Source organism: Sinocyclocheilus rhinocerous, unplaced genomic scaffold (assembly GCF_001515625.1).
Source record: "Sinocyclocheilus rhinocerous isolate Xijiao unplaced genomic scaffold, SAMN03320098_v1.1 scaffold946, whole genome shotgun sequence".
NCBI lineage: Eukaryota > Metazoa > Chordata > Actinopteri > Cypriniformes > Cyprinidae > Sinocyclocheilus > Sinocyclocheilus rhinocerous.
This window is the reverse complement of record NW_015633151.1, coordinates 969,934-985,167: the sequence shown is the minus strand read 5'-3', so window position 1 is coordinate 985,167 and position 15,234 is coordinate 969,934. Positions and strand designations below refer to the sequence as shown.

Here is a 15,234-nt window from a genome sequence, read left to right as displayed (position 1 = left end):
GCAAAAATATAATTTTTTAAATAAACAAGTCAAAAGTTCAAAAGTTTAAGGTCAGTAATTTTTGTTTTCAACAAGGATGCATTAATTGATCAAAAGTAACAGTAAAGATGGTTTGAAATGGTTACAAACCAACTTATATTTAAAATAAATGCTGTTCTTTTGAACTTTTCTATGCATCAAAAATCTGGAAAATTACATTGATAATGAGAATAAACATTTCCAAATCAGCATATTAGAATGATTTCTGAAGGATCATGTGATACTGAAGACTAGAGTAATGGCTGTTGAAATTTCAGCTTTGTCACTGAAATAAATGACATTTTAAAATATATTTAGAAAACAATATTTTACATTGCAATAATATTTCACAATATTACAGTTTTTCTATGTTTTTTGATCAATTAAATGCAGCTATGGTGAGTATAAGAGACTCAAAACAATAAAAAAAAAAAAAATCTTACCAACGCCAAACTTTTGAATGGTAATGTAGATACTGTGTAGTAAATACTCAGGGCAACAACTACACATTTTCACTTTTTCCAGTATAGTGTGTTACCTTGAGGGAGTATTGGTACATGGGGTTAATGTTGTGGAGCTCTTTAATAGTGAAGTATAGTAGGGCAGCTCTCTCAGCCGCTGGCCGGTAAAGATCTCGCGCATCATTGGTCTTTATCTCATTCTCTCGAGCTGCAACAGCCTGCGTAAACATCACAATTGTTGAGATATACAATCAGATACTAATTCTTAGAAGAATCATGATTATACACTTTACTATAGCATGCTATTGGAATGAACGCTGATTTTCTTTTCTTATTTCAGTGTTGTAATTACATTTTCCAGTTTATTGTATTTCCATATTAGTTTTTTTTTAACAAACACACATTGGTTTTGAGTCCATCTTGCACAAACAATGCAAAAAAAAGATCTGAGCAAGCAACAACAACATTAGGTAAATGGACAGTTTGGACCATACCTTGTTATGGATGTGTCTGGCTGTATTCTTAGTATATTCTAGCTGTTCCACTAAGGCTGTATCTCGCAGGAAATTTCCCTCTGCTGCTGACAGTTTGCTCAGCAGCTCATCCTCTAGTCTCTTCAGCTCAATCTGACACAAGTTCTGCTGGGTGCTTAATTCCAACTGAAGCAATCAAAAATAGACATTGTAAGGACAGTTGTCTTATTAAATTACATTTTTGAGATTGAATTTAGTATTAAATAGGACAAATACATAAAACAGCGTAATAAAATTAATAAAAAATGGGGACATTCACAAATATTGCATTGCATGCTTTTATTTATTTATTTACATTTTTATTTTTTCAGAAAAGTTTAAAATAAAAAGTTAAGATTCAAGTTTGAAAATCTCCCGTTTATGAATCTCCCGTCTTTTCTTTCTGGTCTTTTCTTCCTTGCAAAGTTGTAACCATGACCAAAAACGTTCGCACTATTCTAATAAACTTTATTTTATATAGCGCCTTTAAAACAGTACAGGCAGTAAAGAACCAACCAAACAATACAAAGCCAATATAATAAAAAACAAAGTAATCACATAAATCACATAAAAGCTACCCTAAAAAAGTAAGTTTTAAGGGACGATTTAAAAACACTAAGGGATTCTGCATTCCTAATCTCAGCAGGGAATTCATTCCACAATTTAGGAGCCAAAGAAGAGAAAGCCCGACCACCCATAGTTTTTAGCCGAGTTGTTTGAACAGTTAAAAGACCAGCTTCAGAAGAGCATAGAACACGTGTAGGGGTGTAGGGGGTTAAAAGCTCCCACAAATATTGAGAAGCCAAATTATTCAAGGCCTTATAAGTGAGCATGATAATTTTAAAATCAATACGAAAACTAACAGGAAGCCAGTGACATTTTTTCCAAGATAAGTGTGATGTGCTCCCTTGCACTGGTCCTAGTCAGAATTCTAGCAGCTGAATTTTGTACCAAGTTCCAACTGTAATTCACTTAGGGTAGCTTTTGAAACTGCAGCCAGCAAAGCATTACAATAATCAATACGTGAAAAAACAAAAGTGTTGATTAATTTTTCAGCCACAGAAAAAGTCAACATGGGACGTAATTTGGCAATGTTTCTGAGATGAAAAAAAGATGCTTTGACTGTATTACGAACATGCGGATCAAATTGGCGTCAAATATCACCCCCAGATTTTTTTGTTTAGTTTGAAACTGTAAAGCAGAGCCATCCACACTTAAGGTTACGGACTCTGCTTTGTGCAACTGTTGAGGTGAACCAATAAGCATCACTTCAGTCTTGTCACTGTTTAGACAGAGAAAGTTTCAGACATCCATTTTTTAATCTCAGTAAAACATTGAGAAAGAAAAGACACAGGCATATTGACATCAGGTTTTGAATGTATGTAGATCTGAATGTCATCGGCATAAAAGTGAAAGTTAAGACCAAGTGTTCTTAAAAGTTGGCCAAATGGAAAAATGTAAACACTAAAAAGTAAAGGGCCCAAAACTGATCCCTGGGGAACACTAGAGTGCACCACACCGACCTCAGACCTGCAACCACCCATCACAACAAACTGCTTGCGATAGAGAGGTAGGACTTAAAAATGTTTTTATTGCCTTTGGGAAATGCAAATCTAATTTATTTAGCTCTTTATATAATATGAGATCATTATGAGAAACGTCTGTAACTGACCTTCATCGTCTCCAGCTCAGGCCTTTCATGCGTGACCACCTCGCCTAGTAGCTGCTCCTCCAGGCCAGCGCGGGTCACTGTGAAGTTTATAAGTGTGGTCTGGGCCTGCAGCTCCGGGGGGAAGTGAGGGTTGGCTTGCTTAGTGTGTAGCAAGAGATGGAAACCGCTGTTATACTCACACTCCTTATCACCCAGTCTGATGTACCTGTAGAAACACCACACTGTGTTATGAATTCAGAATGTGACTACACTAAATGATACTAAACAGCGCTCTGTGAAAAAAGCTTGCCATCTACGCAAAGAGCCGGAAAGAGCATTCCACCCGTACTAGACACCAGTTTCACCAACATATCTAATTGAAGCAAACAGAAAAGCATGACTAATGCTCCCAATAGCCACCACAGGCAAAGGCATTAAATAAAACTGGAAGATGATATTCCCAGCAGCCAATATTTATCCCAATCTGCATTTCAATTAAATCAAGGCTGGCTGGCCAAAGTGGCGGCTTTTAATTTTTCCCTAATTACCCTGTGCCTGTCAGCCAGCGGCAACAACTCTCATGCCAAAGGTTTCGCCAAGGCCCAGGTCCGCTCCGGCTCTATTTCTTCAAAAGATGGAATTAATGTACTATTGATAGAACCATTACTTCACCAAATTAAAGTCCCAGCTGATGGATTGGCTCATGCTCCTCCGTCAGACATGAAAGGAATAATTAGTATTCATTACTTCACACTCTGCAACATTCCAATTATTAATGAACTTCAGCCGAGAAACCGCACCAGATCCATCATGGCTGCCGTGGCCGGGCCGGATTAATCACAGGAACGGACCGGTGCGTGGGTCAGGCGCTGGAATAAACTTGTAATCAAATTAAACATCGGGCCACAGTTATGGGTCAAAAGAAGGGGAATGTAGGTGTCCCCATGGTACAATGCTACAAGGACAAAAGACTAGAAGGAGATAAATAAGAGCTGAGAAATTAATAACTCCGCACGCTGGAAAAACAAGAATAACAGATGAGGTGTTGCATCTATTCACACATCCTAGAAATACCTGATAAACACTGATTATTTTAATTATTCTGTTGAAGAATATAAATGTGAAGTTAACAATAGCTTCTACTATTCATGTACACTTTATCAAGCAACCCAAATGCATAGACATTCATTGAGAAATCTGAAAATGTTTACTCATTCAGTAAAATTGAGACATTACTGATTTATAAATATTTTAGACTACGATCTCTCTAGTGACAAACTGGTTTAGCTCAACTTTGTTCAGATTGAGAGAAAACGGAGCGTAAATAAAATATTTTTAATCAAAGTTTATTAAAAATAATAGGTTTTTGGTAACAGTGTTGGCATAGTTTTTTTTCCACTTTTGTAGTACAAAACAAGAAAACAGAAACCAAATAATTATATTATATAGATATAATTTAGTTTTCTAGTTAGTTTTCATTCAGATTCAGAAACAAAAACCTACAAAAAAACAGAACAAAGACCCCATATTATTGTCTGTACTGTAAAAAAAGAAAAAAGAAAAACTGAGATTAAATAATCTAACTGATTAAAAAAAATTATATCAGCTTCTGTGAGTGCAGAATCAATACCGCTGCCTTCACCTCTATTCAAATCACACAACCCTAATTCATCTTCCATTCTAGTTCTCATACTGAAAACTGAGCAAAAAATGGGGCTCTTAAGAGCTCAGTAAAGATTGTATGCTAAAATATGCTGCATTTTTCTGAGCAATTTTTACTGCAATACACTCAATGAGAGAATCAGTGGTATAAAATAAGTAAAAATCACGGAGATGGTTAAACCTGCCTTCCTTTCTTTAAGGTTTGCCTTCCTAGCAGTGGCTCCAGAAGAGGGTCCACTCTCTCCTTCATGTTTTCAATCAGGACCACCTCACCAGCAGCCAAAGCCTGCTCAATAACATCCAGATACCTGTATGATAACATTAACAGTCCAGGACAAGACAAGTCAGCCTCATTGCCTTCTTTATATTATTTCATATAAATAATCTTTGTCCCAACTAAAATCACTTCACCCTTTCTGGCCATACTGCAGCACCCTCAGGTTGGGCCCGTACAGATTTCGGATCCACTTGGTGGCCTGCTGCTGAGGATCCACGATCAGAGGCCAGCGCTGGCTGGCCATCAGGATGGCTGCATTTTCAACGGACAGCCGATCAGCTGGCAGGCCCTGGTTCTGCCAGCCTGCCACGGTGGCCTGGTCAGTCAGCGTAAGTACAGGGTCCAGACCGTCTGTCAGCGGGATAGGGGTCTGGATCGCGAGGTGTGAGGAGAGGAAGACAGGCAGTGATGCTATTCAATTCAACGCTCCACTGGAGTGCAGACACAGTAGTACAGTAACAGGATTTTACAGTAGACAGCTCAGGAAGAAACAATGATCCAAAACACTCTTAACCTTGACAACTGAAACAAGAGTTGGCAAAAGCCGTAACATGAAATTTAACATCAAATTTGTATTAAATAAAATATTCATGTGGCTAAGAATTACATAAATGCAAAACACTATATAAATCAAATAATGGACAGGCTGAGCAGGAATCATACTTGGAGTTCTCGGAGGAAAGGAATGAGTATGTCGTGAAGGAGTTGGTGACGATACGGCTGTGTGAAGTATCCAGCGTAAGAGACTAAAGCAGCAGCCACAAGCACATCACCACACACAGTCTTCAGCTGAGACTCCAGCTCCAGCTGTCCCTCCGACCAACGCACGTTTTCTGCCTACAGTGAGAAAATGTCTGGGTGAATCTAACTAAAAGGGGTCATATGATGCGATTTCAAGTTTTCCTTTCTCTTTGGAGTGTTACAAGCTCTTGGTGCATAAAGAAGATCTGTAAAGTTGCAAAGACTAAAGTCTCAAGTTTGAGAGAGGCGGGGCATAGAGGACCTACAATAATGTACAGTATTTGAAAAATTATGTGTTTTTTGAACATTAAAGCATGTCAACATATTCTGTTACACCAAATACACAAAATAATGATCTTTAAAATAGCATCATATGACCCCTTTAAACCTGCCCAGGTGACTATGGCTCCAAAAATGATCACACACTTAAAGATCTATGATATCTATGAATGCCGTTGACGTTTAGAAAAGCTTAAGCCATTTGTTTGCAGAAGTCACTTGGTTTGGTATTTTGTACAGTATCTAATGCAATGAAATTCAGATGTTGTAAGTGTGGCTTTTGTGTACAAAAACATTTTCTTTTTCATTTAATATTTTTATAACAATCAGATGTTTTACTTTATCAATTTTCATTACTCTTACACAGTAATTTTATTTTATATCAATTATATATTATGTATTTTATAGCTTCAGAAAGGTGGGGCATAGAGGAGAAACAATAATGTACAGTATGTGGAAAATAATGTTTTTTTTTTACCTTAAACCGCATAAACACATTTCATTACACCAAATACACAAAATAATGTTCTTTTTAGCAACATCATATGACCCCTTTAAAAAACCTTATACTCACTTCTTCTGTAGGTGAAGCTGGATCACGAATGATTCGCACGAACATAGACACATTTAGGTCGATCGGGGGGTGCATTTCCTTCAAAAACATAAGTAATTCACTGCGTCTTCAGCGGCTCAGATGTCGGGAGTAAATGACGACTGCTATGTTCATTATTACATCCAACAACAAAACACCTCAATCGCTTACAAGGCATTCATGTCTACACCTGCTCTGGCATCTAAACAATGGCGGACTGTTCACAGCTCACTCAGGGCGGGTCTTTGCTGAAACGCCAGTGTCAATCAACTATCGTGGGAGGGGCCTGCCAGTGTGACATCACACAGCCAGGAATGATTTTAGAAAGGGGTTTGAATTTATCGAGATTTAAAAAAAAAACACTAGGTGGATTTTTATCATTATAGGGTGGTTGTGTACACACACTGCCAAGACATCAGTTCAAACAACATGTAAAAGTGAATTTTGCATCCGATGACCCCTTTAAAGAACTTTCTATTCATAAAAGAAATATGAAGAATATCACAGTTTCTACAAATATATTAGGCAACACAGTTGAGTATTTTGTGTATTAATAATAGTAAAAAATGTTTGAGTACCAAATCAGATTTTTCAAAGATCACATGACACTGAAGACTGGAGTAATGGCTGCTTGAAATTCAACTTTTTCTATCAGGAATAAACTATATTTTAAAATAGAAAACAGTTATTTTAAACTGTAATAATATTTCACAATATTTGTGTTTTTACTGTATTTGTGATCAAATAAATGCAGCCTTGGTGAGCATTAGAGACTTCAAAAACATTAAAAAACTTATCAACCCTAAGTATTAAACGGTAGTGTACATTTATATGCAAATACGACACAGTAATATTCAGACAAAACGACTGAGACAGAAAGAGAAGAAACACTTAAAGTTATGCCTTCAGACCCAGATATAAACCTCACTCTAAACCCATCCGCTGTCTCTCTCCTCCCAATTGATCATAAACACAGACAGAACATGAGCGATAATGTATACAGTCACAATTCACCTAAACTGGCTTTGAAAGTTTAGTTACATTTTCACTCAGCATCAATTTAGCACTCATTTAAGACTTCGATAATATCGCAGAGATGCTCCCGCAACGATAAATCTTGTCTGACATTGCCTTTGCAGGGGCCGAGCTTCTAGAACATGTCGCATAATAAATTCTCAGACAGTTAAAAATCACTATAATTTTAGCCTAATGCATTATGGATTGCTTGGAATATCACTCAGTCCTGGGTGAAGCGTTTTTAATTTCCAACAGCTGTTAAGGCTTTGAGGTAAGTTAATGATTACATATAGACGGCCTGATTTATTAGTCTAAACACTATTGCTTCCAGGTCAATGGCATAAAGACAAATCATTTGTCTTGATATTTTTAAAAGCCAAGCTGTCCCATTGTAGCCCTATTCATTTCTCTGAATAAGAAAGTCGAACATTTTAAATAAAAGCGCTAAAAGAAACATTACGCTATTATTATTTTTTGCATTAACGGCGGTAAAGATTTTAGATAATCTCACCGGGATATAAATGACCAATGAAAAAGGGAAAACTACTTAAAGTTTATTTTTTCAAGTTGGGCATGTGCACACAAATCCAGCTCATCCCTCATAAACCAATTACCCTGATCGCCTCATTCAGGAAAACAGATAGCAGATGAATATATGCCCTTCTTGTTTCGCTGTCCCGAACTGGCCTACAGCCATCTAGCCCCTTGCCCAGATCAATGGTGCATTTGCCGTGGTGCGCCCCTTCCTTCCGAGCACTCAATCTGAGCGTCTGGCCAAACATTTAAGCCATGGCCACCTCCCCTTCAAATCAAGCCAAACTCATGTTGAGATTAGGTCTGTTAGTGCGCTTCCCTAAACCCAGACCCTCTCCTCTCACAGCCGCCCAGTACCTGCAGGCCTCCCACCAGCCGATTGGCCAGCTCAATGGTCTGGCTGGTGCGTGTCACTTCCTCCTGGCAGTGCAGTTTCTCAGCCGCCGCCCTCTCAAACTGAGCTGTTAGGCTTTGCAGGTGCCTGTCCAGATCCTGTCAGTACAAAGCCACTATGAGATAGTACTACTTTATATCGTAATATGGAATATTATTGAATGGTTATGGTGAACAGATGGACATTTTTTTTAATCGTGCTGTATAAAAATGTTTCACTTACTTCCAGTTTCTTTCTAACACTGAGTAGTTTTGCAGTAGCAGTTTCCAGTTCAGTATTGGCTTGTGCCAGAGCCAGACGCTTTGGTGCAACCTCACAATAAACCTGAAAAACAAAACAAACATTCTCTTTCTTTACACATAAAACAAAAAGATTAATTTTTGAAATAAATGATTGTTTTGATTTTAAAGCTACAAACCTCTTTGACTTAAAGAAAGTTACAGCTTAATATTTTCAAAACATTTCACATGCATTTTTTTAAGTTAGAAGTAATATTTAGCTTTTTTATTTATTAATGTTATTAAAGTTTAATTGGCGTTAATAAAATAAATGTAAATAAAAATTTAAATACAATTTAAATTCCATTCAAATTTCAGATATAAACAAAAATCTAAGTAAAATAAATAAATGAAAATAAATTCTTGAATTAAATGATTGTTTGTCATTTTAAAGCTGAAAACCACTTAAAGAAAGGTAGTGGTTAACATTTTCAAAATATGTCCCAAAGATATTTTTTGATTATTTTTATAATTCTTTATTAGAAAGTTAGATTTTTCTTATTAACCAATTTTAAAATGTTATAAAAATGTATTTATAAAACGGAAAGTTCTGGTCCTTGATTCCGATTGGTTGAGCCGCGTTCGAAGCTGTTGTAAATTACACTACAAACATGCACCTTTGTTTACTTCTGTGTGTTGCTCGGCAACCACTTTGTTGGAACCACAACTGTTTGAGGAACTACATTGTTTGGTGGAAGAATATTGTTTTTATTTTTATTTATATCATTACACTTTATTTGCTCTGTTTTATTCTGTGAAACCTTACTACATATATGGAATAACCGTTTTATAAAAGCAATAAGCCCCGTGAAGCTGTGGTTTACAGTAAATTTATAACAGCTAAGGGGGTTTTAGGCACTCTGCTTCACGTCGTGCCTAACAACGCCCCTTAGCTGTTACAAATTCACTGTAACCACGGCTTCTTGGGGCTTATTGCTTTAAGAATATATTATTAATTGAACTGAATACCTCAAACCGTATTATATACGCATATATATGCATTATATTATATTAATATTTCAAATACTTTTATGTGTTTTTTGTCTCATTCGTCACATTCTCCCTCACCTCATAGTAGCGCACTATGTTGATGGCCCACGCACAGAGGCCAGCAGCTGCGTAGGACTTGGTCCGGACGTGATCGGGATGGAACTCTGGGTTTCTCAGGTATTCCTGCTTCAGCACACTCAGACTGGACTCAGGGATGTGCTCTTTATCATAAGTAAGCAGGGCCTGCAGAAAGTCATCCACCTAAAGAACAACAGTGTTATTATATCATATGTACATAAGCCTATGATGTTTGCCTTTATTGAAAATGTACAAAATATTGTAGAAGCATAAAATACACTGCCATTCAAAAGTTTGGGGTCGGTAAGGTTTCTTTAATGGTTTTGAAAGAAATCTCTTATGCTCGCCAAGGCTGCATTTAATTGATCAAAAATACAGTAAATAATACTGTGAACAATATTATATAACTATATATTGTGAAATATTATTAATCATTATTAATATTAATAATATATTAATAGTTTTAAACGCCATTTTTAATTTTAATATATTTTAACATTTATTCCTTTTATCAGCAGTTCATTACGCCAGTCTTCAGTGTCACATGATTCTTCAGAAATCATTCTAATATGTAAATTTGATGCTCAGGAAACATACTGTCATTAATATCAATGTTGAAAACAGCATTTTTTTTCTAGGATTCTTTGATGAATATAAAGTAAAAAAAAAGCATTTATCTGAAAAATTATTTTATTTTTTGGAAAGAAGTTACAGCAATTAATAATTGTATTCAGCAAGGACACATTCAATTTATCAAAAGTGACAATAAAGACATTTATAATGCTACAAAGGCTTAATATCTTATTACTTTTGCTGTTTAATATAACTGTTTTTGCAGTATTTTGGAGCAAATTAATGCAGCCTTGGTGATTAAATTATTTTTTTTAATATATATTTGTTAAGTATTCTTTTATGAATATATAAAGTTTCAAAGAACAGCATTTATTTTACAATATAAATATTTTTAACATTATAAACGTATTTACTGTCAATTTTGATCCATTCAATGTGTCCTTGCTGAATAAATGTATTAATAAAAAAATAAAAAAATCTTCCTGACCCCAATATTTTGAACTGTAGAGTAGATATTTCAGTGCATTTAGGAACAAAAATGCAAAACTAGTTTAGAGAAAAAATAACAATTTAGAGGAAACTAATATTATTAGCTTATTATTAGACATTATTAGCTATGATGCTTTATTATGTACACGCAAAATGTTAAGTACATACGAAATTGCACACATTTTATTCATAGCAGCTTAAAGTACAGTAAATGTACAAATGCTGGACCTGGAACAACCCACGAAGTAATAAAGCACAATTATGACCTTTTGCGTTCCTGGGTCATCACTACTTTAGGACTCAACTTGCAACCTCTATATTTGCATCTCAATTCTTTATCCATCCGATATATCATACAACAAACTTTCAAAAGCCATCTCCTCCCCTTCATGCTGACCTCATAAATCAGCCTTTCCCTAATATTTCCATGTCTATCTCATGTGACATGTATTTAATATTCTCTTCCACACAAGTGCTTTCATAATGTAGTGTATTCATGACACTACACCGGGTTAGTGGGGTCTGCGGTTCAAGGGCTGCTTGTGGATTACACTAGAATGAGGCGTGTTGTTGTCATAGCAATGCCTTTACCTTTCCCATGAAGACTCTGGCGGCCTTCCACCCGCGGTCTCTTGGAATTCGCCCACATGGAGCCAGCAGCACCATCACAGCCGCGGTGACGTTAATCACAGCCTCGGGGGGATTCGGGAACGTCTTTAACTCTGTCAGATTTACCTACAAGAAACAAAGGAGAAAGAAAAAAGATCTTTCGTGAACTGCTAATTGAGTAAGTGTTACCCTTTCAACCATCAAGTTCAGGTGACACAAATATTTGAACAGGTTGGGCTGTGATTTATGGGGCATGGGACAAAATATTTCCCACAAATTTGCCTGCCATTACTTTTTAAAATAGCAGCATTTCCACTTTGAAACACAAAGGTACTTTTCCATTTCATTTTATTCTTATTTTATTGAAATATATCTGCGATATGTTGCTTAAGATATCGCTCACTACTGCTAAAATTACTCAATATTCTGCAAAAATTACACTTTACAGAAATACAAATATATTGTATAAAGAAACATTATTGCTGTCCTGACAGATGTTAATTTTAAAATATGCCTCTTTTAAACTATTTCATAGGTTTATCCCTGCTTGTTAACACCATCATATATTTAAAAATAATTAGGTAATATCAAAGACAGCTGGCCTGCATCACACAATTTATATACATACTGTATATATATATATATATATATACACACACACACACACGAATCTCCACCCCATCTCCTCCCCGAAATATATGGAGCTTACAACGCCTAGTTTTACTATGCATAACGTCATCTGCATATCATATGCATATTCCATCCATGTGACACCATGTTTAAAGCAGTTAAGGGTACAATACGTTAGGAAAATAGGAGATACGGACTATCCCCCGGTTTCACAGACAAGGATTAAGCCTAGTCCTAGACTAAAATGTATATCTGAGCTGTTTCAACTGAAAGAAACTTGCACTGACTGATCTTAAAACATGTCAGTGCCTTTGTTTTGTCTTAAGATGCACACCAGTAATGCTTTTTTCTAAGGCATGTTTATAAAAATTACTTAAAAGTCCTAACTGAACTATGGCCTAATTCTGGCTTAGGCTAAGACCTGTCTATGAAACCAGGCCTAAAAATGCTTTTTTGAGACATCACATTGCTATTCAGTGTCCTTGAAAATAAATTTCAGAGAAAGTTTTCAGAGTTGTTCTCATTCTTTTCCACTGGCCAAATAGTATTTTAAATTGTTTTAAACAAATCAAATGTATGCAATTTTGCCTATAAGGTAAACATATATTTTAGAATAGTTTTTAATGGAAACAGATAGGCCTTATTTTTTTGCAGTGTAAATAACTGTCTGACTCACCGAGCCAATAACAAAACATTGTGAAAATAAAACGAGCATATATTTGTTTCCTTCAAATTCTATCTTTAAAATCCTTTGGTGTTTGTCACAATAATGGGAAGAGCATGAAAGGGGTTATCATTAGGCTACTGTCTGTGCGCGACAACTGTGAACAGAGGTTCTACTGTCATCGGACCTGTTCAAACCAGCCAATGGACTGTTTGATCAACAAGCGCATCCTTATGTCTGTCATTACCGTCTATGTTCCAAAGCCGTCAGACGAAGTCAAGTTCAAATCAATAATCATCACTCGTGCAAAAATATTTTCTCAGAACATGAGTTTTGCTATTTAGAACACAATTTAAAGCGGAATTGTCAAGCGCCAAGCAATCCTTGCTGTGATTAAAACATTAAAACACAGCATACCACAGGAAAATTGTTCGAAAGCAGCACATCCACTACAAATATTTATGTTTAAATTCATATAAAAATGTTGTAATTTCTGGATAATGATTTCATGAAATTTCAGTGCTTAACTTCACTATTCAGTGTCATATTTAATCTAAATGTGTATGTCAAATGTAAAACAGACTTTAAAATCATTCTGTTTGCTTCGTTATTTCGCTCAATATGTGTAATTACTATAAATATGTGTAATAATATAAATATCTAGTTTCTTTTTTATAAATCCCAATATGTGCGTGGAAAATTGCGACACACATTTCTAGGCCCATTTTGTGCATACGCAACGTTTATACATGAGGCCCCAGATTTCCTAGATGCTTCAAGAAACCCACCTGTAAAGCTACAGTACTGTTAAAAGTTTTAGGCACTTGTGTAAAAATGCTGTAAAATGAGGATGCTGTCAAAAATAATATATAAATAAATTTTCTTAACTATTTCCTAACTTTCTTCTATAACTAAATAAAATCAACATTTGGTGTGACCATCCTTTGTGGTTAAAGCAGTTTTTGCCCAAGGTGCACTTGCGCATAGTTTTACAGGTAGGTTTCTTGAAGCATCTTGGAGATGTTGCCACAGTTCTTCTGGATTGAGTCTGTCTCAGTTTGTTCTGTTTCTTCATGTCATTCCAGACAGACTGGATGATGATCAGATCAGATCTCTGTGTGGAGCACTGGCTGCTGTCAAAATCTCAATGGATTATTACAATTAATGGCAAAATGAATGTTTGGAAATGTAAACTGATATTTCCGACTGACACACTACAGCAAAAGATAGAAATAACTTTAATAAAAAATAAAGATAGACTTAAAACCATTTTTAGCTGGTGAAAATACTAGTGTCCTGTTCTAATAATGTTGGCCACCACTGTATGTAAATATATATATATATATATATCAGTGGGGAACTGTCAGAGCCCTCTAGGCCTAACTTATTGTAAAAAAACTATATTTACAATTTTTAAATAATTGTTTTAAAATATAATATTTTTAATAAAAAAGAATTATTAGTAATTTTATTTAAGCAATTCATAATTTGACAAACATCATCTAAATAAAATAAATACAACTTCTGTGGAAAAAAAAACAACCTCTTCAAATCTGCAAATGGACTTATGAACTCCGCCCATTTTCTCCATAGAATGTTTCCGCCTAGCGTTTGCGGCTCTGTGATTCGTGGTCCAGCTATGAAATTACAGAGGGCCAAGCAATAGTAAATCAATGGGGGAGTAATTTCGAATGACAGAAAAATTGACCAATCATATCTTTCCTCTAAATGGGCGGGCCTTGTTATCACTAACTTTATGACTTTAAGTTCCGCCCGCTGTGGGGATTTCTCTGAAAAAAATATATACGCTGATAAACTAACTAGCTATTATTCACGTCACGATGGAAGCGCAAATAACGTAAGTGAGGACATTTACTAGGCCGCTGTACCAATAATAATATTATTTAATATAAACACTGCTTGTTTGTCATGAAGTGTCTGTCGCTAATTTGTTTTGTGTCAGTGCTGTCATGATGTGTTGTCTTAAACACATTACATTTGTTGGTTTTGTGTGATGGGAGGGAGTGTCTGTACGTTTTGCCCGCTGAAGTGCAAATATTGTGTGATGCATTTGTAATGAGGATTTGCATTTGACTTAAATTTAGCTGTTTTATTTTGGTAATATCAGTCACTCTCGCTGTGCTGTTTTGTTGCGGTCGCACATCGGACGAGAAGCACAGTGGTGCCCCGAGGCAACACGTATCACACACTGAACGCGTCGCGTCAGCAAACGGGATGAGAAATTGCGATCTATAGCACAATGAATCACGGAATTGATTACAACCACAGAAAGACAAACGTTTTGCTGAAAAATGCACAATACACAATCTTCCAACCTAGGATGAAGTCATCATGTACATTAACAATAATTTGGGACAAATATAATGTAATTTAATGGAAAATGATGTGAGTGGCGCTGAGGCGCTCTGTGGCGTGGCAGGATTATGAACAGTGCCCGGAGTCAGGATCCGCGGACAGTCGCCGGTGTGCATACATTCATGGAAAACATGTGTGAATATCTTTCCTCCAAATGGGCGGGCCTTGTTATCACTAACTTTATGACAAGTTCCGCCTGCTGTGGGGATCTCGGAAAAAAATATATAAGCTGATAAACTAAAAGTTGCGATTTTCTAAGCCGATATGGCTAGGAACTATACTCTAATAATCAAGGAACTTTGCTGCCGTACCATGGGTGCAGCAGGCGCAATGATATTACGCAGCGCATGAAAATAGGCTTATTGGAAGTTACCTAGCTGGGGACTATTTTCAGGCGCTGTGTAATATC

At 36.1% G+C, this 15,234-nt stretch overlaps 1 protein-coding gene across 1 annotated transcript in view; it reads right to left on the bottom strand.

The window, feature by feature from the left end:
• LOC107743202 (dynein heavy chain 11, axonemal) overlaps positions 1-15,234 on the bottom strand; it is an 85,670-nt gene that overhangs the window by 14,139 nt on the left and 56,297 nt on the right. Inside the window, exons 54-63 of the mRNA XM_016556346.1 lie at positions 11,138-11,281; positions 9,485-9,667; positions 8,361-8,462; positions 8,102-8,236; positions 5,245-5,418; positions 4,716-4,951; positions 4,490-4,612; positions 2,664-2,868; positions 974-1,138; positions 557-697 (exon numbers count right to left, since the gene is read on the bottom strand). Of these exons, the coding sequence (XP_016411832.1) occupies positions 557-697; positions 974-1,138; positions 2,664-2,868; positions 4,490-4,612; positions 4,716-4,951; positions 5,245-5,418; positions 8,102-8,236; positions 8,361-8,462; positions 9,485-9,667; positions 11,138-11,281 (1,608 nt within the window). The remainder of the gene's footprint in view (positions 1-556; positions 698-973; positions 1,139-2,663; positions 2,869-4,489; positions 4,613-4,715; positions 4,952-5,244; positions 5,419-8,101; positions 8,237-8,360; positions 8,463-9,484; positions 9,668-11,137; positions 11,282-15,234) is intronic.